General features: G+C 42.5%; 1 protein-coding gene across 1 annotated transcript; it reads right to left on the reverse strand.

The window, feature by feature from the left end:
• Window positions 1-673: 673 nt before the first annotated feature.
• On the reverse strand, window positions 674-25,524 carry LOC308662817 (hepatic lectin-like; the record flags this gene model as incomplete). The annotated part of the gene is made up of 5 exons (XM_081318962.1): window positions 674-818; window positions 3,567-3,679; window positions 9,115-9,266; window positions 23,748-23,855; window positions 25,482-25,524. 5 exons carry the CDS (start codon window positions 25,522-25,524, stop codon window positions 674-676), a joined length of 561 nt encoding a protein of 186 aa, XP_081175088.1.
• Between the last annotated feature and the right edge of the window lie 288 nt (window positions 25,525-25,812).

Genomic DNA, 25,812 nt, shown 5'->3' on the forward strand with positions numbered 1-25,812 from the left:
TTGAGAGCTTTGGTTGGTTCATATGCTACAGTGATGCTGTGTGCTGTCTGTTGGTTGTTTCTAAGAAGTTTCTGACATATGGCAGTGTTTTTCTACCAGGCTTTATCTCTGTGTTTATTGATGGCTAATCACCCTTTTCCCCAGCCATGGTTTGATTTTATCATCAAGGCATACAGACTGTGTCTTTATGCTTACTGAATGGCAAGAATTTTTTAGGAAGCATTTTATACAGAGACTATCAGGACACAAGTCTTTTCAAAGAAAAAAACTTGATAAAGAGTTATTTTGCATCTTTTCTCCAAGTTTTACATTAAAAAAGCAAACCAAATGAAGAGAACGCATTTAGAATGCTAAGTAAAAGGGATGACATTTTGCTAGATGACTCCACTGGTGGATCTCTGGATTCATTTACATTATTTAAAATATGAACTGTGGGATGTTTGAATATACACGTCCCATAAGGTCTCAAAATATATTAAAAGCCAGACTAAGAAATTCATGGATTTAGCTGCAGAATTACAAAGTAACTAAATCCTGGCAATTGGGAGTAATAGTAAATAATCATTTGGGATTTATAACAGTAATGTCTTTAAAAATGAGATATAAGACATCTCTGGTAAAATCTGCAGGATTTGATAATTAGGCCCTCAGTTCTTCTATGATGTGAGGACTTTTATAAAAAATTCTTTGGCATAGGTCTTTCACAGATGTAGTAGCATAAGTATGTGCAGTAAACATCGTTCCAATATCCACCGTTCCAGAGATGCGCACAATCTTCATTCGAGCCATCGTCATTAGGTTCCCCTATCTTCCAGTGCCTGAGATAAAAACAGAATAGTATTTTAAACAATAGTCCACTAAAGTCTAAGGTCTACAAAAGCTTGAGCAGTAATGAATTTTTTATTCTATAAGGTGCCAGAATATTTTTTTTCTTTGTCATTTTGGAAATGATCAGATGACTTGTAACAACCTGTTGGTTAAAAAGCAGCAAAACAGATGTGGGAATGGAGATGCAGATTAAGCTTTCGATGACAAAGTGTCTGGTTGCAGAGGCAGAATCATGTGATTTTGTCCCTACGTTTGACCAGGATAGCAGTGTTACCTGTTGTTCTGCTGAAATTCCTCTCCATGTGGCTAATAGCACCTCTGCAGGAAATGTTCAGCCAGAAAACCACAGAGAAAGAATAGATAACTTCTCACATGGATCCTGTCTGGATTGGTGTACTAATTACTGTTTAGATATTTTTAGTGGAATTTTCCAGCTACGTCGTTGTCATTGGCAGCCATTTAGTTGTATGCAACTCTCAGCCACTCTTCATGCCCCTCTGCCTCGCATCGCCTCCTTCAGATCCGCCATGGTTATCCTGCTGTCATCCTTTATAGCAGGGGTGTCAAACTCAATTTCATTGAGGGTCACATCAGCATTGCGGTTGCCCTTAGGGGGCCGGGTGGGTGTGGCCTGGGTGAGTGTGGCCTACTGGGTGGGCGTGGCTAGAGTGCGTGTGTCCTACTGGGTGGGCGTGGCCAGCTCTACATCGTTTGCATCAAGGGTGCCTATGGGGGCTTGGGCCGGAGTGGGACAGATCTGAGGGTCTCTGGCAGAAGGAGGGTCTCTGGGCCAGGGCCAAGGCAGTGGGGGCCGTTCCCTCAGTGTTTCCAGGATGGCTTCGCGGGCCACATGAAACCACTTCATGGGCCGGATCTGGCCCCCGGGCCTTGTGTTTGACATGTCTGCTTTATAGTGTCCAGCCAGCAAGTACTAGAACAGCTTCAAGTGATATTTTTGGTGAAGTTTGGTCTAGGACTTCTTTGTTATTTTTGCAGTCCATGGGATGCATAGTAGTTGCCTCAAGCACCGCAGATCAGAGATTTAATTCTGTACTTAAAATAATATAGAATTTGATCTTTTAGAAAAGAGGACTAGAATCTGAAGCTCCAGAGCTGCATTCAAACCCTTTCCCAAAAGGTTTTGTTATAGTCCCAGAAACTTCTAAAAATTATCACTAAATTGTAATTTGAAAGAAAGGGAGAGTTATTAAATACATGGATTAATCATCTTGGCAACAGCTTCTTTTAACAAAACGTAAATCAAATCAAACTAAATTTTAAAAAGTGCAGGGGCTTTTTTCCTGCCTTCTCTGTTCTCCGTAATAACATTTAGAACCAAAGAATAGCCAAGGTACAATTCTGAGTTCAGATTAATAACATTTGTTAGGATAAAGACTGAAGTGAGAACACTTGGCTTTCAAATACAGAATCTATAGATAGGCCAAAATATTAGATTTTGGCTTTCTTCTTGCATTTTGGTGTAACAAGCAGATCTTCTCAAGACATCTGCCTCTAAAATTTATTGGTTACTCTCAGTGCTTTTTTTGTAAAAGAAAAAGGTGCCGGCACTCACACATGTCATACAACCCACCTTGCCTACGCTACAAGGTTCCATCCAAAAAAGGTGCCGGAACTCCGTTCTGAGCGTTCTATGAGAAAAAAAGCCCTGGTTACTCTAATGGTTACTAGCAGGGCTTTTTTCTCATAGAGCGCTCAGAACGGAGTTCCGGCACCTTTTTTGGATGGAACCTTGTAGGGTAGGCAAGGCGGGTTGTGTGACATGTGTGAGTTCCGGCACCTTTTTCTTTTACAAAAAAAGCACTGGTTACTAGTCACATTGTCTGTGTGAGAAGCTTTTCTGACATGACTGAATCCACTCTTGAGGAGGGTAGCCTCCTCCAGGGCATTCCTTGATCAGCAACCTTTCACTCCCCTCCCGAGCCGGACTGCCATGCTAAGGTGGATGGGATGGGTGGGGTAGGCCCGGTCACCCTCCGCCGTTTTGTAGCCAGGGCGGGGGGGGGGAATGACGGTAAACGGCTCCGCTGCTGCTGTGAGCCGGTGGAGGAGCTTTCTTTAAGTTTTAAGCCCCGCAGATCACCTGCCCAGGTGCAGCCGCCTCCTCCTTGTCCTCTGCCAACTCTCCTGTGGCTTGCGCCGTGACCGGGCAGCACATGCCTCCCCCGCCGCCTCCCTCCACCAGGATGCCCAACAGACAACAGCGCTTGCTTGCTGCCCTGCATTGCCCCACGTCTCCCTTCTCCCTTCCGGAAATGGCAGCCCCGTTTCTTGCGGCTTCTCCTCCCGGCGCAGCTCCTTCCTCCCCCTTCCCCGAAAGCATTTCTTTGCTAACCTGCTTTCCAGCTCTGGCGTGTTTCTCTTCTGCTGCAGGGAAACGGAGTTTGTGGGACTTAAAAAAAAGTTCAGTCAGACCTTCCAACTGCTTGTAAGATCTTTTTTTTTTCCCCGCAAGAAGTTGGAAGGTCTGACTGAACTTTTTTTAGTTCCACAAACTCCGTTGAAAAAAGGTGCCGGAATGCCATTCCGTGCATTCTACGACAAAAAAGCCCTGAGCGTAGCCTATTAGCAGACCATTCAAAGCAGTGTGTGGCTTTTGACATTGAACGAGTTTGTTTCCATTTTAAAAGAAGCTTTTGAGAGATTATGTTTGGGAAAACATTCTGTTTGACACTTAGGATCTGGAGACAGGCAAACGAAATTCAATGTTCAGTGCTTACTTGAAGCCGAGTCTGTAATTGCTATTATCCACCCATTTCCATTCTCCTTCTATTTCTATATCTGTAAGTCCTATCCAATAACGCTGATTCCTGGCTCGTGTCTCAAGGAAATGCTGCAAAAGAAAAGGATAGAGAAGTACAGCAAAAGGTATGAATATTGAGGTAATGCGAAATCAGCTTCTTCGACCACTATTTTGTTATCGGGGTGCACGAACATGGATTTGTTTGTAATCAAAAGGGTGATAGTAAATGAAACGTCTTCAAAATTTAAAACTGTAAGAGGAATTGGTTGTAAGAGGAATTAGCTGTAAGAGGAAGTAGCTGAAAGAGAAAATAGCTTAAAGGTAAAACAAAATGAATTGAAAAGACAAAAATAGGAAATTTACCAAACTGAAAAACAGGAAAACTGACCAAATTGAATAACTGGTAAGCACTTCATATAACAAATAGGGCTAAGAAAACTGTGCCTTGATTGGCATGGTTGAACTACAACTCCCAATAGTTCCAGGCAAGTTGTCAATAGTGAGAGATGATGGGAATCATAGTTCAGCAATAGCTAGATGTCCACAAATTCTCTACTCTTGCTTAAATATTGTCTGACTACCTTGGCTGCTGTATAAGTTGCTGCTTTGACAAGAATGGATAAAGCAAAAGGAACCAGATTAGAAAACTGCAATTAAAAGGGTGGAACATAGAGTATAAATAGTCCTTGTTTAGCAATCACAAATGGGTCCAATAACTCAGTCATTAAGCAAAACAGTTGCTAAATGAAAGCTTGAACGTGCTTATGATCTTACTAGTACTTCCCTTTAATTTATAGACCTGCAATAATCATAAATGTGAGGATTGGACATATAATTACTTTTTCATCACTTCTGTAACTGAACAGTTGCTAAATGAGGCAGTTACTAAATGAAGACTACCTATCTCTGGTTCCTAGTATTCCAATAGTATTCCAATAAGGTGAGCACCTCCTACAAGCACAGGTCAAGCAGTGAGTGGTAGCAGCAAACATCTGTGCTAGAATGAACTAGAAACTTTGTTGACCTAGGACAGATATGTCAAACTCGTGACATCGTGTGACATATCACGACTTTTTCCCCATTGCTGGCAATGGGGTGGGTGCGGTTTTGGTGTAATGCGTCCGGCTCGCGGGCCAGCAGTTTGACATGCCTGACCTAGGAGGAGAGCTGTGTTGGAGCATATGTTGGCAAGAATTTGGTAGCATCTTTTCTGATTAACACATTTTATTTAAAAGCTGCAGTTCACTTCATGAGATGCATAGGTGAGCCTAGCTTAGACCAGCATGGGTAGAATACAGAGCTTTGGATAGATGATAGTTAGATTGTAATGGCCCATGTTGTGCTGGATCAGTTCCTTGAAATGGACTCATCCAGAAGCTCAGAAGCAATCAAAGGCAACTGCACGTCTGTAGAGCTTTCGTGGTTTCTAAGGTCAATCTAAGTTACCCAGACCTAATCCACATATCAAAGTATAAGGTCTTTAAACACAGAGTTAATTAAATTAGATCTCCCAGTGGAACTGCATGTTCACAAGAATAAACATACCTAAAGACACACACACATACACCCACGCCCCTCAAGCATCACCTTAGAATCAGAATGCAAACACTTCCACAAGTTCCCCTATTTAATCGGGTCACTGTGCCCCATTTTTCTGCAGCTGCCCCTAAGTACAAACTGTTCTGCTTTTAGGAATAAATATTTCTTCTTTCCTCCCAGCTGTCTGGATCTCATTTTTATTTATTCTTGCACAGCCCTGGCTTGAGTTGGAACCCCAAATTATTATTCTGACAGTTCCTAAATGCAAAAGGGCCAGCAATTTTTTTCACCTTCACGACTAGTAAGGGGGTTTTAAGTACAGCAGAGGGATGGTATCTTTGCCCTTATCGTAAATGGTCAGATGTTTTTTCTGTCCAAGAAATGCATGCATTATATCATAAAAACCTGGATGAAGGCCTGCTAGCAATGTATTTAATTTGTTGCATGAAGTGGGAATGATGTGAAGGCATTTTAAAACTCCACAAACTGCAACATCTTGTGGCAGGGCATGGATTGAATAATATTTCTCTGTACTTTCTTATTGGCCAACTAAAGAAAAACCTATGATGTTCAGCCCTTGTTCTCTGTGTTTTGAAGCTGGAGAAGTGAAGGCCTAGCGGCCCTACCACATGTCCAGTTTAAGACATGTTAATGAGAGACTGGAGACTGGTATGGTGTCAAGATGAGCTGTAGAAATGTTTAACTGAATTCATGTATGGTGTTAAGATGTGTTTTATTTGGTTTTGGCTTAGCCTGCTATATGAGTCTAGCGCATGGGTAGGCAACCTTGGCTCTTTTATGACTGGTGGACTTCAACTCCCAGAATTCCTGAGCCAGCCATGCTGAGGAGAAAGGGAGAGGTTTCCATGCTGAGCCATGCTGGCTCAGGAATTCTGGGAGTTGAAGTCCACGAGTCATAAAAGAGCCAAGGTTGCCTACCCTTGGTCTAGCGGCACAGCTTATTAGTAATTTTATTATGCAAATACATGCAACCCTGTCTGATATAATCAAATATGGTATGAGTCTTGGTGGAGCAGTGGGCTAATGCCTCCTTAAGTAACACCAGCTGCCTGCAATTAGTGCAGGTTCGCATCCCACCAGGCTCAAGGTTGACTCAGCCTTCCATCCTTCCGAGGTAGGTAAAATGAGGACCCAGATTGTTGGAGGCAATTAAGCTGACTTTGTAATAATGCCGCTTGGGGGTGTGTGTGAAAGCCCTAATAAGCAGGCATATACATAGAATGAAGGCTACTGCTAAGCTTGTAAGCCGCCCTGAGTCTTCGGAGAAGGGCGGGATATAAATGGAATTAAAATAAATAAATAAATAAATAAATAAATAAATAAATAAATAAATAAATAAATAAATAGTTAAACAAATTATATTTTACATAATTTGTCAGCCAAGTCATATGGCTGCTTAGAAATCTATTAGGCTGCGTGTGAGCAACTTGTGCTATGATGGCCACATGCAACACAGAGTTGTTCAATAGAACTCAAGAGCCACATCTCTCTTCCTCCTTCCTCTCCCCTCCAGTAAACCAAGCTGACTGAGCCATTGAGGGGAGCAGTGACATCTTGCGGAGGATGGCACCTAAGAATGATCATTTTTAAGGGCCACGTTCCTTGTACAGATAGTTCTGTCTGATTACGGTTTTGCAGAAAGGATGGTGGGCAAAAATTCCATCTCTTCCATGAAAATAACTCCCCCACTAGCCTGACCGAGTTATTTCATAAGCTTGGAGGATAGTGAGGGAGGCAAGGATGGACCAATTAATCCTCCAGTCCCACATTTCCAGCCTATTTACTCCGAGCACATGTAAGTGGGAGCTTATGGGTGACTAAGGAAACGGTACTATTTTTCAAGTTGTGCATGTGTAATTTGAGAAAAAGATTTGGGATTTTAATTTAAGGTAGGAGAAAAGGGAGACGACAGTTCTGCTAAAGGTGCTTTCCCAAAGGCAACTGGATTTTTTCTCCCCTTGAAAACGTGTTTATTTATTTTAATTTTAATTCCATTTATATCCCGCCCTTCTCCGAAGACTCAGGGCGGCTTACAAGCTTAGCAGTAGCCTTCATTCTATGTATATGCCTGCTTATTAGGGCTTTCACACACACCCCAAGCGGCATTATTGCAAAGTCAGCTTAATTGCCCCCAACAATCTGGGTCCTCATTTTACCTACCTGGGAAGGATGGAAGGCTGAGTCAACCTTGAGCCTGGTGGGATGCGAACCTGCACTAATTGCAGGCAGCTGGTGTTACTTAAGGAGGCATTAGCCCACTGCTCCACCAAGGCTCTTGCTTGCTTCTCATCCAAGAAGCTACTTCAGTGATAGCATGATTGCATGATATAACATGATGATAGCATGATAACAGTGTTCCAATATCTAAGGGCTGCCACAAAGAAGATGGGGTTAACCTATTCTCCAAAACAACTGAAGGCAGAACAAGAAGCAATGGATGGAAATTTATCAAGGTGAGAAGCAACCTAGAACTAAGGAGAAATTTCCTGACAGTGAGAACAATTAATGAGTGCTCCAACAGTGGAAGTTTTTAAGAAGAGATTGGACAACCATTTGTCCGAAGTGGTAGTGTTTCCTGTTTGAGCAGGGAGGTGGGCTGCTAGAAGACCTTCAAGGTTCCTTCCAACTCTGTTATTCTGTTAATCTGTTATTCAGTTCTTGTGACCCCAGCCCCGAAGGGTGCTTTATCGTGGCATACCGACTCGGAGGATGAGTTGGAGGAGGAGGAAGCTGGCACGAGCGGCGTGCCGGAGGGGCCGACTCCCTTGGTGAGTCAGCAAGAACTGACTGTGGCTGACGTGCCTATGGACCCCAGCCAAACAGAGGGGGAGGCAGAACAGCAGGCAGAGGCCGGCAGCACCGAGGAAGAGCCCCTTTTGGATGCAAGGGAGAGACGTAGAATACGTCGCCAACAACAGCAGCAATTGTTGCAACGTCCCAAGAGGCGTGGCCGGGAGGTGTAGGGCCACACCCTACAGAGTATAAAAGGGGTGTGGCTGCGCAGGGCAGGCGTGGTGGACAATTTGTTGGTGTTTGAGTTTTGTAGCGTGTCTGCTTGTCCGTATCTCGGCTTTGAAGCTGCTGGTCTGCCAATAACCTGGGAACATTGCCGGTAATTACTACATTGCTGTCTGATATAAACTTTGGAGAGAGTTAACTGTTCAAAGTCCAGCTTTCCTTTGTTCAGCTTATGTTTGGCTTCTGTTGGACTTTTGAGCCTCTTTAAGGCTACTCATTGGGAGGGGACAGAACAGTTATTCAGCTTGTTGGATGAGAAGTAAAATGTCTTCAAGGGAAAAAAAAAGAAAAGTCCAGTTGCCTTTTGAAAAGCACATTTGGGGTGACCATGACCTGGATGACTGAGAATCTCTACAGAGGAGAGCTCTGACCACATGCATGACTGATGCACATTACTGACAAATGTCATGTATTCCCTTGGAGCAAAAAGTTTGCCCATCCACGCAACCTTTAGCTTTAATAAAAATATGAATGCAATTTGGTGCCATGACTTTTGTAAGCTTTTAAGTGCCCACTCATCCATCCGTAGATCCCTTGAGTCATATGTCTCACAAAGATATTCTGGCTGCCACTAATTTTGTCTTATTTATTCCATTTATTTACCATAAAATTTGCTTGCCATTTTTTCTGTTAGAAACTCCAGAAGGTAGATATAATTATTTTGCTCTCGCTCTCTCTCTTTCTCTCTCCCCTCCCTCCCTCCCTCCCCCTCCCCCCATTTCATTTTATTCTTGCAGGAAGATAGATTAGGTTGAGAAAATACATTTGAATCGAAACAACTTCCTAAGATTTATGCTTGTGTCTCCCTAGTCCAAATCCACCTTGCATGTAGACATGGCAGAGAAGAGTGAATGTAGCAAGCTACTTGACCTTTCATGCTCTCCATATCTCATAGTTATGAGACCTGTCTACTCTCCAAGGAAGCAACCACAGCCCCCTCTTTTTACCTGTTCGGCCATACCATCGATGACAACCAGCTGTGCACGATTGTCCCTGCATTGATCATTGGCCCATCTCCAGGAACCCTTCTTCAGAGAGAAGAAATAACATTTCCCATGAAAGTACTGCCACTGTGTGTGATTAGGGCCACAAAGGAACACTGGTTAAATAAATAAAAAGAGTGTTAATTCAAAGTGGAATCCTGATTTGTTTAACATACAATCCCCATGACTTTTGATTAATTGCAATTTTCACCTCCCTTTTTGAGTCCAGGTTTTCCTTTGGCAGATCCAACCTACCAAGCACGTAATACCAGAACCAAATCTGAAACTTTTGGGGCAGAATATATATAAAATGAAGAGGAAAAAATTAAGCCAGTATAACCTATGCACTTTTGGATTCACGCTTGGGATCTTGTCAAGCAACAAAAGATCTGGAGACATCTGATTTGGTAGGTTTTAATTAGGCTGCTAGATTCTGAAAGTCCTGGCAAAATAAATTCCTAACGTGCCATAAGCTGAAATCTCAAATTGCCAACTAATCAGAAACAAGCCAAGTTTATTTAATCCACTAGGTGGCTGCCTGACACTGCATTGAAAGGAAGCATTGATTAATTTTATAAAATGTTTTTACAGTATGTGAGAAAAACTCTTTGAAAGTAAGCCACAGATATCTCATGTCATCTTCTGGAATGATTCATTTATTTTTAATTACTATCAACAATGGTTCAATCTTATAGGTGTGGAATAGAAGTGAAAGATGATAAGTTGTTAATGGTTCCCGGGGTCCCTGTGGCTGATGGCCAAAACCATTTTTATTAAATAAACATTTTAAGCATATTTAATCTGATTATTTTTTATCCTAAGGAGGAAAAAAAAACACAAAATCATACCTCTGTCTCAAATCTTGGACGGTGCATCACTTTCCTATGAAAAATCCTTTTCTATGTGAAATTTAACTCTCCCTGATGTTTTGACAAATAGCATCCTGATGGAGAGAGTTTAACGTTGTGGGCCAGGACTTTGGCAGAAAACAGTACAAGGTTTAGATCGAGACCTAAGGTGCCTTTTCCTGCAAATCATAGTAATCAAGGTGAGCAATTTGGCTCACGAGAATTAAAGTCAGGATTATTCTCCGTTTGCTGATCTGCATTGGGTGGACTGTGAATTAGTGGCTTTTTTTAAAACAACAACAACAACAACAGACTCATGGAAAACAAGCCTATTGATGTTTACTGTCTTGAAAACTCTGAAAACTTTATCATCACTGTCCCAACTGAAGTCCTTGGCTAATGGGGAAGAATATATATTATCTTTTTTTTTAAAAAAGTTACAGTTCTAACTCCATTTTTTTTTCCTGTTAAGTAGGGATTAAAAATGTCCAATGCAGATGAAGCAATTATGATGACAAAGGTTCAGTGATTTTGCCTAAACTTTTAGAGGACCCAACTTTGCCCTCCAACTTTGCAGCATTTCTTATAAAGGAGAAAAGTGTAAAGGACAGATGACCCCTTCCACCTATTTCTAGGAGTTAGCCATGGCCCTTCCAGTATCCACCAGTATATTCGCTTTTTCCTTGTCTGAAATAGTGCTACTAAGCAACAGAGGTAATAAATACAGAAAACAATAAAAAAAGGAATCTTACAGCTGTGATTATTTGGAGAGCTGAAAATTTAGTGAACCAATGCTGTTGTTTTATAGCTGGGAACTCTAGGAAGATAACAAGGAAGGGTTACCATCAAGACTTACATGTGCTATCAAGGTCATGCTTTGATTTTACAAAACGCCTAAGTTTATTTATTTCGTTCATTTCTGATGAAAGAGCTGAGGCTGAAAAAAATACAACAAAGGGAGGGAAGGTCAGCATTTAGAATCAGCAACTTTTCATATTTTAAAACTGATCATAAAGTGTTAGCTTCTGCCAGCTGGGTTGACTCATCTAGCTCGTAATGGTTTAGGGCCATACAAGATCCTAGCTATTGGGATTTGCAAACTACAATAGCAATAGCAGTAGCACTTGGACTTATATACACCAACACCAACACCCATAGTGCTTTACAGTACTCTCTGGGCAGTTTACAATGTCAGCATTTGCTCTCAACATAATGGTCCTCATTTTACCGATCTTGGTAGGACTGAAGGCCGAGTCAAGCTTAGGCCCCATCAGGATTGAACTCCTGGCTGTGGGCAGAGTTAGCGTGCAATACTGCATTCTAACCACTGTTCCACCAGGGCTCCTGTATATGTCTTAGCATGCTGAGTGGACCCAGTCCACGTTGACTCATTCAAGTATGCAGGACTTATGAGCCCTCGCATTTCCTACAGTTTGCAATTGTTAACTTTGTAGGAATTGAAGATGCTGCCCAACAAGACCATAGCGCAGAATTCTGCATAGATGCACAGAAGCATTCCAAGATGAGGAGCAGCCTGGACATAGCAGATTGACAGCTCATTCCTACCAATGCAATGGATCTCCTGTCAATAGCAGAGCCCATTTGGTGGATGTTTGGTTCTGATAGACGAGGACTCAGAGCAGTTTGGTAATAACTGGTTTATTGAATACACATAAGTCAACTAGCAACTGTCAAATGTTGCAACCTTTTATAGTGGAACTGTTTGAACTGTAACCAATCAGCAGCGTTTATTTTCCCGCTTCTTGCTCATTGCAGCCAATGATTGCAGCAGAATCTCCCGCTCTAATCCAGCAAATACTGCAGGCTGCAATTCCCTTGTTAATAACTATGTACATACACAACACCCCTTACCCCCCAGTTGTTGTTATTTGTGAACAAAGTCTTTTAAGTATTTTGGAGGCCTGTGAATCCTAGAAGGGTATCTATTGCCCTGGCAGCTGGGGACACCTTTACCAGGTTGTCTGCTTGGCTGATTGTCTGTGTTGGACCTGGACTCTTGGTTGCCTGACTCTGATGTTTCCCCATTGCTAATTTGTGAATTTGTGTTTGTTTGTGTTTGAAGATCAGTAGTGGCTGGCCTACTCCTCAAGGGTGTTACCCAATTGAACTGCCTAGCTTGTTGTTGTTGGTTATCAGAGGCTGAGTTATCTTGCAATTCGGCTTCCCCACTACCTGGCGTGTTGTTATCGCTGACCCTGAATGTACTGTTCCCCACAAATCTGTTTTGATCCCCTTCTTCTGGTACGCATCCACTGGTTCTCTTTCTTAACTGATCTATGTGTCTCTTGCTGCTCCAATTCCCTTCCCCCTCAATAGTGTATGACAGGGGCCCCAGAATTTCAGTAATCACCCCTGGGATCCATTTATCCCCAGATGCATAGTTTCTGGCCCATATCAAATCCCCCACTTTGAATGTTCTATTAGGAATGTCCGATTCAGCACTTGGTGGAAGTCTGTCTGGGTGTAATCTGTCCAATTTGGTGGTTAGTCTTCTACCCCACCTCATTTCAGCTGGACTTTTGCCGGTGGCAGTACATGGGGTCGTGTGTTGGGTCAGCAAGAACTCGGCCAGTCTTTGATGCCAGTCACCTCGGATGATTCTTTTTAATGCGTCCTTCGTGGTCCTCACGTTACGTTCAGCCAAGCCATTGGACGATGGGTGGAAGGGTGCTGATGTCTTGTGCTTAATCGAGTTGGCCTTGAGGAAATCCTGGAATTCAACAGATGTGAATTGTGGCCCGTTGTCAGACACAAGTATATCAGGTAACCCATGAGTGGCAAAGAGGCCCCTTAATACCTGTATGGTCTTACCGGAAGTCATGGAACTGACTGGTACTACCTCTAACCATCTGGAGAAACTGTCCACAACCACCAAAAATGTCACCCCTTGGAAGGGTCCAGCGAAATCAATATGAATCCTGGACCACGGATTCCTAGCTAACTCCCATTTATGCGTGCGGATGTGTTGTTGTTCAGGCCTAGAGCGTTGACACTGATGGCAATTGGCAACACATTCCTCAATGTTATTGTCCAGACCTGGCCACCATAAGTGGCTCCTAGCTAACGCCTTCATGCGTACTACACCTGGGTGACCCTCGTGTAATTCTACTAGGATAGCAGGCCTATGGATTTCAGGGATAACCACGCGGTTTCCCCACAGTAAACATCCCAAATGAACTGATAGTTCATTTTTCCTTCTGACATATGGGATGTATTTGGCATCCGGATTGGTATTAGGCCACCCACTTAGAACCCAAGCCAATATCCTCCTTAGAATTGGGTCGGAGTTTGTTGCCACAGCTATATCCTTGGCTGTTAAGGGCCAGTCCGGGATGTCTTGTAGGGACATTATTTGCCCCACAGGGGCAGGGTCATCCTCAGTTATGTTTAAGGGCAACCTGCTCAGAGCGTCCGCGTGCCCCATGTCCTTGCCAGGTCTGTATTGGAGAGAGAACGAATATGCTGAGAGGAAGATGGACCATCTCAGCATTCGGGGTGACATGATTTGGGGAGTCTGTTTATCCGTGGTGAATAGTCCCAACAGGGGTTTGTGGTCAGTTAGTATGGTAAAGTTCCTACCATACAGGTAGTCATGGAACTTTTTAACTCCTGCCACAATTGCCAACGCTTCCCTGTCAATCTGTGCATAATTTCTCTCAGCTTTGGTCAGTGTCCTAGAGTAGTATGCAATTGGTCTTTGTATTCCATGGTTGTCTAAATGGCTGATCACGGCCCCCACACCATAAGGTGAAGCATCACATGCTAGGTAAATGGGTTTATTTTCAATGAAATGGGTTACAGTGGATTGGCTGGAAAGAATGTCTTTTAATGTTTGGAAACTCACCCTATGTTTGTTAAGCCACTGCCATGGGGTTTTTTTATCTAAGAGCCTATGGAGAGGTTCTGCAATGGCAGCTTTGTGAGGCACAAATGTGTGGTAAAAATTTACTAAACCAAGGAAGGCTTGTAATTCTGCCTTGTTTTTTGGTTCTGGTGCCAATTTAATTGCCTTGATTTTATCAGGGGTAGGGTGAATTCCGTTCTTGTCTATTTTAAACCCTAGAAATTCAGTGGACTTAACCCCAATGCTACACTTTTCTTTTTTTAGTTTTAGTCCAGCCCTTCTGAACCTTTCCAATACCTGTTCCAGTCGTTCCACTAACATACCTTCATCTTTTCCAGCTATCAGGACATCATCAAAGTAAGGGCATACACCAGGTATGCCCTTTAAGGTCCTCTCCATCACTTCTTGAAAGATGCCTGGAGCTGCTGCAATACCGAATTGCAGTCTGTGGACCCGGAACGCCCCCTTGTGGGTAACGATCGTCTGTGCTTCTGCAGCCTCTTCAGAAACAGTCAATTGTAAGTACGCATGCGCCAAGTCTAACTTGGCAAACATGGCGCCGTCCTGGATCGTCGCGAGGACCTGTTTCACCGTCGGGACCGGGTAAGCATGTTTTTTCATTCCAATGTTGAGGGTGGCTTTGTAGTCAGCGCAGATTCTCACATCCCCATTAGGTTTGAGGGGTGTGACAATCGGCGTTTCCCACAGGCCTCCCTCAACGGGTTCTAGTACCCCTTGGCCTACAAGCCGGTCGAGCTCGGCCTCGATTTTTTCCTTCAGCGCGAAAGGCACCCTTCGGGCCTTAAGCCTGATGGGTTTCACGGATGGGTCTAGGTTAAATTTAATTGGGGGGCCCTTGAATTTACCAAGAGACCCGTCGAATACGTCTGCAAACTCGTTGCAGACTGATTCGAGGGTCTTATTTTTAATTATTGAATTTATTCCCCCAACCCAAATGCCCAGGGCAGGGAACCAATTAAGGCCAATTAGACTAGTCCTATGCCCTTCAGTAACTATTAAATCTAAGACCCCCGTAAAATTCTTAAATTGAACTCTAGGACTGATTTTCCCTTTTATTTTTATTGGGCTTTTCTGGAAATCTGTTAATTGGATATTTGTTGAAGTCAGTGGAATTTTTCTTCCACTTAATTGTTCAATTCTCTCCAGGGTTTCACTGGAGATTATTGACACTGAAGCTCCAGAATCTATCTCCATTCTGCAAGGAACCCCTTGCAGATGGACTATGATTTTTAATTTTCCATCTGGAAAATTGCTGTTTTTCCCTGTCCTCCTGTGACTGACACCTGCCACCTCCCCTAGGTTAGGAATTCTAGCCCTTAATCTAGGGAACTCTTTGCCACTTAAGTAAGGGGTCACCTTACCTTCGGGCCACACATCCACTTCGTTAAGGCGGTTATCTCGAGCGCGGCTCCTGCAGATGGCCTGGATGTGGCCGGTCTTCCCGCAGGCCCTGCACTTTGCGCTCCGGAATCGGCAAGATGCGCGGGGATGGTTGCCTCCACAGCTGCCGCACCGGTTTTGGCTGTCGTTGTCTCTTGGTCGGGTTGCGGTGTCCTTCCAAGGTCGTTGTGCCCCGGTCGCTTGTCTCTGCGGCGTTGCGGTTTGTTGCCGGCGGTTAGGCTCGGGCCCCTCGGTTCTGGTCAGTCTTGGCGCCATTTTACCGAATCGCCTTGAGACTTCGGCGATCTCGTCCTCCCACTGCTGATCCACCTCCCCACAGTCCACATAGCCTTCCTGGTTGATTTCTGACGCCGCTGCCATGCTACTGCGGGGGGGGTCGCGATACCCGGTAGACTCATACGTTAGGAGTTCGTCTATCACCTCCTGCAGATCGCCGGTGGGTTTGGCAATTATTCGGTTTTGTAGCTGTTCATCTCGTAAGCCCAGTACGACTCGGTCCCAAATTCTTATCTCTAAGTTATCGTACTTGCATCGTACTGCGGCTTCCCTGACGGCAGCGACAAATTTTTGGATGGATTCACCCGGTCTCTGGTTCCTTTTCTCGAAGATGCGGCGCCAGAACAGCTCCGATCTTCTAGGCGTGAAGTGGACCTTTAATTTGGCTAAAAGGTCGGCGTAAGGCACACTAGAGACTGGTTGCGGTTGACACAGTCCGACAGCGATTCTGTAGACCGGTGTGCCGCAAATCGTTAATAAAGCTGCCGCCTTTTTCCTGTCGTCAGTGATTCCGTTCACTAACAGGAACCCTTCTACTTGTCCGATGTACTCTTCCCAATCCTCGGGGAAGTTTGGGTCGAATTCCTTCAATGACCCTATTTGCGCCATTCGGAGAATTTCTCTTCGCCGCGGCCACTCGGTTGACTGTGACACGTTTCCAAATTTGCCGCCTTCGTGCAACAAATCGACGATTCTCTGGTCTTCTGTCTATCCCACCTTCGTCGCCAATTTGTTTGGTTCTGATAGACGAGGACTCAGAGCAGTTTGGTAATAACTGGTTTATTGAATACACATAAGTCAACTAGCAACTGTCAAATGTTGCAACCTTTTATAGTGGAACTGTTTGAACTGTAACCAATCAGCAGCGTTTATTTTCCCGCTTCTTGCTCATTGCAGCCAATGATTGCAGCAGAATCTCCCGCTCTAATCCAGCAAATACTGCAGGCTGCAATTCCCTTGTTAATAACTATGTACATACACAACAGTGGAGCTAGGTGGAACTGGCAAATAACCAGCAGTCAGGTCTGAAGGGGCCATTGATGAAATCAATGACATAACCATTCTGGCTGGAGGAGTGAAAGGTAATCAAAGGTGATTCCATCAACAAGTAATTGATCCTAGAAATTGTGACATCAAAGAATTACACATAAGCCAACTGTGCCCAGACTCTTAGACATCCACAGAGGGAAATTACAGTAACCCCAGAGATGGGCAACAAGAGAATTTCACTCCAGGGCATGTGACTGCCCAGGCTCAAAAACAAGACTTCATCTCAGGTTCTAGCAACTTGCAGAGCCCCCTGAGCAACAACTGCCACCCCTTCCTCTCCCCTACCTGGAGAACATGGCTGATACCAGTCTTGAATCCCAGGTAGGCATTTTTGTGAGACAGGCACTTGCTTCTACTTATCCCCTTCACTTTTTAGTGTTACAAACCAGGTCTCACCTCTCATCCACCATCGAGGCCTGGATGAGGTTCCCAGAGAACTGGAGATATGCTCAGGTGACCCCATTGTTAATGCCCATGCTTATTCGCTCTTTGCCTAGGGCTTGAATATTTGTTTTTATAATATTTATTTTTAAGATGGTTTTTATACTTTTTATCTTTCTTGTTTTTAATACTTGTTTTTCTATTGCTGAGTTGCATTTGTGAACTGGCAGCTATACAAATTTTATTAATAAATAATAAATAATTCTGAGAGAACAAAGCATCAACTAGTGGAGACAGAAGAGATCTTTACATTGCAGGTCCCAATTCTGAGTTTGGTATCTAAAAAAATCTTTATCAGCGATGCTTAGAGCTAGGAAATACTATTAAAATAAGGGGTGTTACAGTCATAAATTCATTAAATAAGCAGACTTCTGCAAAGTGACGGAAAAGTCATTTCAAAGAAGACATGAGTATTTGGGAGCATGAGTCTACTTATGAATTTCTCTCAGAAAAATATACATTGATAAAGACGTTTAACACAAGGCTATTCTCTATTTGGGGAAAGAAAATGGTGTTATTTCAGGTGTTTGTAAATAGACGAATAATTCAGTAAATATAAACTTAGGAAAAGTGAAACTCAGGTTGAAGTTATCTGAAATAGGCAGCTCTGATTCATCTTAGTTGGGCAAAGGTTAAATGGATGTTAAGCATTTTTTACAAGCCTTACTATAGAAATATTCTTGGTATGTGATTGTGTGAAAGCTGTGCTGTGCTAAACTAACTGTAATCTTTTGCTACCATTTTTATCTATTTTAATCTGTAATAGAATTTTTGCTTCAGTAAAAAGAAGAAAAATGGTTTTTGCCTTATAAAAAAATAATTTAAAGATAAATACTGCATTTAAGTTCTCAAGAGACTAGTCAAAGAGGAAGCTTGACAGTACACGCCACCCAGTTAGGTTGCTAGTTCACCTAGTTCTGTGCTATTAGTACTAAAAGTTGGGAGTTCTCCAGCATTTCATTTTTAAATAATGATTTTATGCATGTATGTATGTGTGTATATAAACCCTACCCCCCAAATAAACCCCAATTAAGATTGTCAGCCAGACGAATGCATTTAGTACCATATTTCCCTCAAAATAAGACCTAAGCTGGAAATAAGCCTTAATGTGTCTTTTGGAGCAAAAATTAATATAAGACTCGGTCTTATTTGGGGGGAAATACATGTATATAAATATAAAGATTACTCCCCCTCCCTCCAGACAGATATAAACAACTTCAGTTACTGTATGTAACACCTTCACTAATATTTTAGTAAAAACAGTCTTCCTCCCATATCTCATCCATAATCAAATTATAAAATCAAATGAAAATAATTTATAATTTTATAAAAAATTATATTATAAAATCATTCACTCCTAATTTGCAAATACCAAAAATAGTATCAAAATTTCAGATTTTGATTTTTCCCCCCCCTCTCCTCAGACTCCACATGGAGATGCTAAGGATCTGGGAACTGATCCATGTAAACCATATTCTCCATTATTGGGTTACAGCTATGGCAGCTCTGATACTTTTAGTTGCTCTAGGGCAGGGGTAGGCAATTTTGGCTCTTTTATGACTCGTGGACTTCAACTCCCAGAATTCCTGAGCCAGCCACACTGAGGGGAAAGGGAGAGTTTCCAAGCTGAGCCATGCTGGCTCAGGAATTCTGGGAGTTGAAGTCCATGAGTCATAAAAGAGCCAAGGTTGCCTACCCCTGCTCTAGGGCATGGGTGTCCAACCTTTTGGCTTGCCTGGGCCACACTGACTAAAAAGGAATTGTCTTGCGCCTCATATAAAATATATAATATTTTAATAGCATATGTAATGATATAATATCAAATCATAATGTTAAACCCCTTCATGGATTACTGCCTTGTCGTGGCGAAGGGGCTTGCGTAATTCAATGAAGCTATGAGCTATGCCGTGCAGGGCCACCCAAGACGGACAGGTCATAGCCGAGAGTTCTGACAAAACGTGATCCACTGAAGAAGGAAATGGCAACCCACTCCAGTATCTTTGCCATGAAAACCCTATGGACAGTACCAAAAGGCAAAACGATATGACGCTGGAAGATGAGCCCCTCAGGTCGGAAGGCGTCCAATATGCTACTGGGGAAGAGCAGAGGGCTAGTACTAGTAGCGCCAGAAAGAATGAAGCGACTGGACCAAAGCCGAAAGGACGCTCAGCTGTGGACGTGTCTGGTGGTGAAAGGAAAGCCCGATGCTGTAAAGATTTTTTCTCCATAGGAACCTGGAATGTAAGATCCATGAATCAAGGAAAGCTGGACGTGGTCAAACAAGAGATGACAAGACTGAACATCGACATCTTAGGTATCAGCGAACTAAAATGGACAGGAATGGGTGAATTTAATTCAGATGACCATCAGGTATACTACTGCGGACAAGAATCCCTCAGAAGAAATGGAGTAGCCTTCATAGTCAATAAAAGAGTAGGAAAAGCAATACTGGGATACAATCCCCAAAATGACAGAATGATCTCAGTTCGAATCCAAGGCAAACCATTCAATATCACAGTAGTCCAAGTCTATGCCCCAACCACCGGTGCTGAAGAGGATGAAATTGACCGGTTCTACGAAGCCCTACAGCACCTTATAGAACTAACACCAAAAAATGATGTCCTTATCATCATGGTGGATTGGAATGCTAAAGTAGGAAGCCAAAAGATAACTGGAATAACAGGCAAGTTTGGCCTTGGAGTACAAAATGAAGCAGGGCACAGGCTGATATAATTTTGTCAAGAGAATACGATGGTCATAGCAAACACTCTTTTCCAACAACCCAAGAGACGGCTCTACACATGGACATCACCAGACGGTTAACACAGAAATCAGATTGACTATATGCTCTGCAGCCAAAGATGGAGAAGCTCTATACAGTCAGTAAAAACAAGACCAGGAGCTGACTGTGGCTCAGACCATGAGCTTCTCCTTGCAAAGTTTAGGCTTAAACTGAAGAAAGTAGGGAAAAGCACTAGGCCACTCAGGTATGAATTAAATCATATCTCTGTTGAATATACAGTAGAGGTGACAAATAGATTTAAGGAATTAGATCTGATAGACAGAGTGCCTGAAGAACTATGGACAGAGGTTCGCGACATTGTACAAGAGGTAGCAACCAAAACCGTCCCAAAGAAAAAGAAATGCAAGAAAGCAAAATGGCTGTCTGAGGAAGCTTTGCAAATAGCTGAGGAAAGGAGGGAAGCGAAAGGCAAGGGAGAAAAACATAGATACGCCCAATTGAATGCAGAATTCCAGAGAATAGCTAGAAGAGATAAAAATGCCTTCTTAAATGAACAGTGCAAAGAAATAGAAGAAAACAATAGAATATGGAGGACCAGAGATCTTTTCAAGAAAATTGGAGAGATGAAGGGAACGTTTAATGCAAAAATGGGCATGATAAAGGACCAAAATGGCAGGGACCTAACAGAGGCAGAAGAGATTAAGAAGAGGTGGCAAAATTACACAGAAGAACTATACAAGAATGAGCTTAACGTCCCTGATAATCACAATGAGGTGGTCACTGACCTCGAGCCAGACATCCTAGAATGTGAAGTGAAGTGGGCCTTAGAAAAGCTGAGCAACAACAAAGCTAGTGGAGGTGACAGTATTCCAGCTGAGCTATTCAAAATCTTAAAAGACAGTGCAGTAAAAGTGCTACACTCAATTTGCCAGCAAATTTGGAAAACTCAACAGTGGCCACAGGATTGGAAAAGATCAGTTTACATTCCAATTCCAAAGAAAGGCAGTGCCAAAGAATGTTCAAACTATCACACCATTGCACTCATTTCTCATGCTAGTAAAGTCATGCTTAAAATCCTACAAGCTAGACTTCAGCAGTATGTGGATCGAGAACTACCAGAAGTACAGGCAGGATTTCGAAGAGGCAGAGGAACTAGAGATCAAATTGCCAACATACGCTGGATCATGGAGAAAGCTAGGGAGTTCCAGAAAAACATCTACTTCTGCTTCATTGACTATGCTAAAGCCTTTGATTGTGTGGATCATAACAAACCGTGGCAAGTTCTTAAAGAGATGGGAGTACCAGACCATCTTATTTGTCTCTTGAGAAACCTATATGCGGGTCAAGAAGCAACAGTGAGAACTGGACACGGAACCACTGATTGGTTCAAAATTGGGAAAGGAGTCCGGCAAGGCTGTATACTGTCGCCCTGCCTATTTAACTTATATGCAGAGCACATCATGAGAAAGGCAGGGCTAGATGAATCAAAAGTTGGAATTAAGATTGCCGGAAGAAATATCAACAACCTAAGATACGCAGATGATACCACTCTAATGGCAGAAAGTGAAGAAGAACTAAAGAGCCTCTTGTTGCGGGTGAAGAAGGAGAGTGCAAAACTTGGGTTGAAACTTAACATTAAGAAAACCAAGATCATGGCATCTGGCCCTCTCAATTCCTGGCAAATAGATGGGGAAGAAATGGAAGTAGTGACAGATTTTATTTTCCTGGGCTCCAAGATCACTGCAGATGGGGACTGTAGCCAAGAAATTAAAAGACGCTTGCTCCTTGGGAGGAAAGCCATGGCAAATCTAGACAGCACACTAAAAAGCAGAGACATCACCCTGTCAACAAAAGTGCGTATAGTCAAGGCTATGGTCTTCCCAGTTGCAATGTATGGCAGTGAAAGTTGGACCATAAGAAAGGCTGAGCGCCAAAAAATTGAGGCCTTTGAACTATGGTGCTGGAGAAGACTCCTGCGAGTCCCTTGGACTGCAAGGCGATCAAACCGGTCAGTCCTAGAGGAGATCAATCCTGACTGCTCTTTAGAAGGCCAGATCCTGAAGCTAAAACTCAAATACTTTGGCCACCTAATGAGAAGGAAGGACTCACTGGAGAAGAGCCTAATGCTGGGAAAGATCGAGGGCAATAGAAGAAGGGGACGACAGAGAATGAGGTGGCTGGATGGAGTCACTGAAGCAGTAGGCGTGAGCTTAAATGGACTCCAGAAGATGGTAGAGGACAGGAAGGCCTGGAGGAATGTTGTCCATAGGGTCGCGATGGGTCGGACACGACTTCGCAGCTAACAACAACAACAAATGTTAAAAGTTTATGAATCTTGTGGGACGACATTTTCAGCTGTCCAGGGTTGCATGTGGCCTGTAGCCTGCTCTAGTATTTTCAGTCTGCTCAAGAATTAATTGCAATTTACCCAGTCACGATGTTAACAGGAAGGAAACATAGAGGCAGAATATAATCCCTGGTTAAATAGCTGGAAAAAGTTCCTCCTTAAAACTCTGTCGTTTGGCTAGTCAGTGTACATCACCCTTCTCCAATTTGCTTGTTTTCCAGGTGAGCCAACTCTTATTTCAGTCTCAACCTGCAGGTCTGTTGGTTGTCTAGAAACTAGACAGCCTCACATGGGTGGGTGCTCCTTTAGAAAGCTCTTTTTGTGCAGGCTGCAGCAGGTTTGTCAGGACTTAGGAATCTCATCTACTTTCTCAAAGGAACTGTCTCACTTCAGGATCCCAAGGGTTATCATAATAATAAATAATAAATAATAATAAACCTTTATTGTCAAAGTACAACATGTGTACATTGAGATTAGCTGAGCCTCCCCCCGTGCTCTCTCCCCCCAACACACAGTGAAAACAAACCCTCCATCCCACCACACTATGTGAACCAACTACACCACACACCGGCCTCCCAAGTCAATTCTGCATAAGATTATTTCCCATTTAAAAGCCTAACAGCCCATGGATAAAAGCTATTTTTCAGCCTGTTGGTACGGCTGGCTATATTCCTATATCTCCTACCCGATGGTAGGAGAGTAAAGAGATACTGTCCAGGGTGTGAGTCATCCCTGAGAATCTTCCTCACTCTTCCAAGGCAGGGAGCCCTGGCGATGTCATCCAGTGGTGTCAGGGAACAGCCCACAATGTCTTGTGCTGTGCTCACTACCCTCTGTAATACTTTCCTATCCGTGGCTGTCAGACCAGCATACCAAACCATAATACCATACGAGAGGACGCTCTCTATAGTAGACCGGTAAAAGAGGGTCATTAGCTGTTGTTCTACCCTGTTCTTCCGCAAGACCCTAAGAAAGTGAAGCCTCTGTTGGGCCTTTCATCTCAGAAAGCCTAAAAATGGAACATGATCCAGTGTAAATAGGATTCCTTGTATTCTCAACTCTTTTGGCTTTCTGCCACATCAACTGAAAAATGATGATATGCAGAAGAAGCAGCAAATGCTGGCTGTAGTGTACACAGCTTTGTGGGGTCTTTGACGTGGGAATGTTTCTATAAAGTTTAAGATTACTCTGTAACTAATAAGAGCCTTGGTGGAACAGTGGGCTAATGCCTCCTTAAGTAACACCAGCTGCCTGCAATTAGTGAAAGTTCGAGTCCCACCAGGCTCAAGGTTGACTCAGCCTTCCATCCTTCCGAGGTAGGTAAAATGAGGACCCAGATTGTTGGGGGCAATAAGCTGACTTTGTAATAATACCGCTTGGGGGGGCCCTGAAAGCCCTAATAAGCAGGCATATACATTGAATGAAGGCTATTGCTAAGCACATTGATTTGTGCTTTAAATTGTAAGCCGCCCTGAGTCTTTGGAGAGAGAAGGGCGGGATATAAATGGGATTTTTTTTAAAAAAAAGAGCATATACCTCTCCACCCTGCTGAAAGAATCCAAGCCAAGGATTACTCAATAAAGAACAAAATTATGAAATACATACCTTTGGAAAGAACTGCAATGAAGAAAATAACTGTTAGGAGGAAAGAGACTGCCAGCAGAACATAGATATGGAAGTCAGGTCTCTGGGTGTAAAAAAGGAAATTCCTTTCTTTTTTTAAAAAAGAAAAAGAAAGAGAGAGAAGGATGAAAGAAATAGCAGGAAATTTGTTGCATTGCTGTTAGGAATCCAGAAAGCAAGTTATATTTTTATCAGTGAAATCATGTGTGGATTTTTATTCTTGTTGAATGCCCGTAGTATGAGCTGAGCCAACATTGCAACATCTGTTGGCTGAGCTTGCAGGACATCATGAAGTACTTACTGTTCATTCTCTGGAAATACTAGCTGTGGTTACAGTTTATTCCCTTGAACTTTATTGATTGGTGAGATGAGGACTGCCATTATTTGTAAATGATATTATAGGGTGCTCAAAGAATCATGAGGACAGCCAATATGGTCTGGTGGTTAAGCCACCAGCCCAGAAATGGGGAGACTGTGACTTCTAGTCCCACTTTAAGCACAAAGCCAACTGGGTGACTTTGGGCCAGTCACTCTCTTGCAGTCAAGGGCAAACTACAGGTAGTCCTTGACTTATGATCACAATTGAGCCCAAAATTTCTGTGGCTAAGCAAGACAATTGTTAACGTTGCCCCATTTTACGATCTTTCTTGCCACGGTTGTTAAGTGAATCATTGCGCTTGTTAAGTTAATAACACAGTTGTTAAGCGAACCTGTCTTCCCCATTGATTTTGCTTATCAGAAGGATACAAAAGATATCCACATGACCTCGGGGACACTGCAAACATCATAAATGCTAAGCTTGTAAGCCGCCCTGAGTCTTCGGAGAAGGGCGGGATATAAATGGAATTAAAATAAAATAAAAATAAATAAATAAAAAAAATAAATAAAAATTCAAGCATCTGAATTTTGATCACATGCTCGTGAGGACACTGCAGTGATCATATGTGTAAAAAAATGTCACTTTTTCCAATGCTGTTGTAACTTCTAATAGTCGCTAAATGAACTCTTGTAACTCTTGGAAGTAATCTTGTATTTCCAAAAAATATGTTCAAGAAAACTTCAGAGTCTTCTCCAGACTGTTGCCAGGAGTCAACACTAGCACAAGGGCTCAAAAATTATAAAAAGAGGAAAAAAAAGTGAGCTTGAAAACAACTATATATTGCAGCGAACAAACCATTTTCCCAGAGCTGTTTCTATTTTTTAAATAATATTTTATTAGTTTTCTAATTTTACAATTAAACATTTAAAAAGCAACTCCACTATTCTAGCTGAAAATCCACATATACGCATGATGGAAATAAGTAAAGCCCATTAACCCACTCAATATATCAATAGAACAATCCACCAATGAAATTATGTCTTCAGAGCAACCAAATCAGGGTAGAAATTGGCTCAGAACTCCTTGAAACATCTATGCTCTTGAGCTGCATTACAGCTCAACATGCATAATCAGAAACATTTTAAATCAGTTTTATTTTCTGAGTCATTAATTTTGGCCCTTTATACATTATGAAAGAAAATGAAAGAACTGCAATAGAGGATTGTCCTCCAGCATCTTTTAAAATAAAGGTCTGCCTCCGGAAAATATGATAAACACTAATCACCAACTCTATGATTACAAATTTAAAAATGTAAATTTTAAATCTCAATTTCAGATGAAATCTGACTCTTTAGCTGCTGATTACTGATTGCCAAGAAGGAAAAAAAAATATTTACTTTTATTAGTGCGAAGATCATCTTGAAATATTTCATCCTCCATTTGGTTTTGTAAAATAAGGACACTGCAGTTCACCTTGTCAATTCTACTGAGAGATCAAGCTGCAACTGCTAGTAGCAGAACAGTTTACACCCCAGCTCTGGTGCCCTCTGACCACAACTTTTTTCTTTCTTTCTTTTTTAATATGGTCACCTCCTCCAACCTCATTGATTGAGCATTACAGTATTCAAAAAACAAACAAAAAAACCTGCTCTTGGGCAATTTGCTAATGATTTGTTTTTTCCTGTTCAAAGGCCAGAAATCGATAAGTTTTACCTCCTTGCATGAATC

Source organism: Vipera berus, assembly GCF_964194415.1.
Source record: "Vipera berus genome assembly, chromosome: 2".
In the NCBI taxonomy this organism is placed as follows: Eukaryota; Metazoa; Chordata; class Lepidosauria; order Squamata; family Viperidae; genus Vipera; species Vipera berus.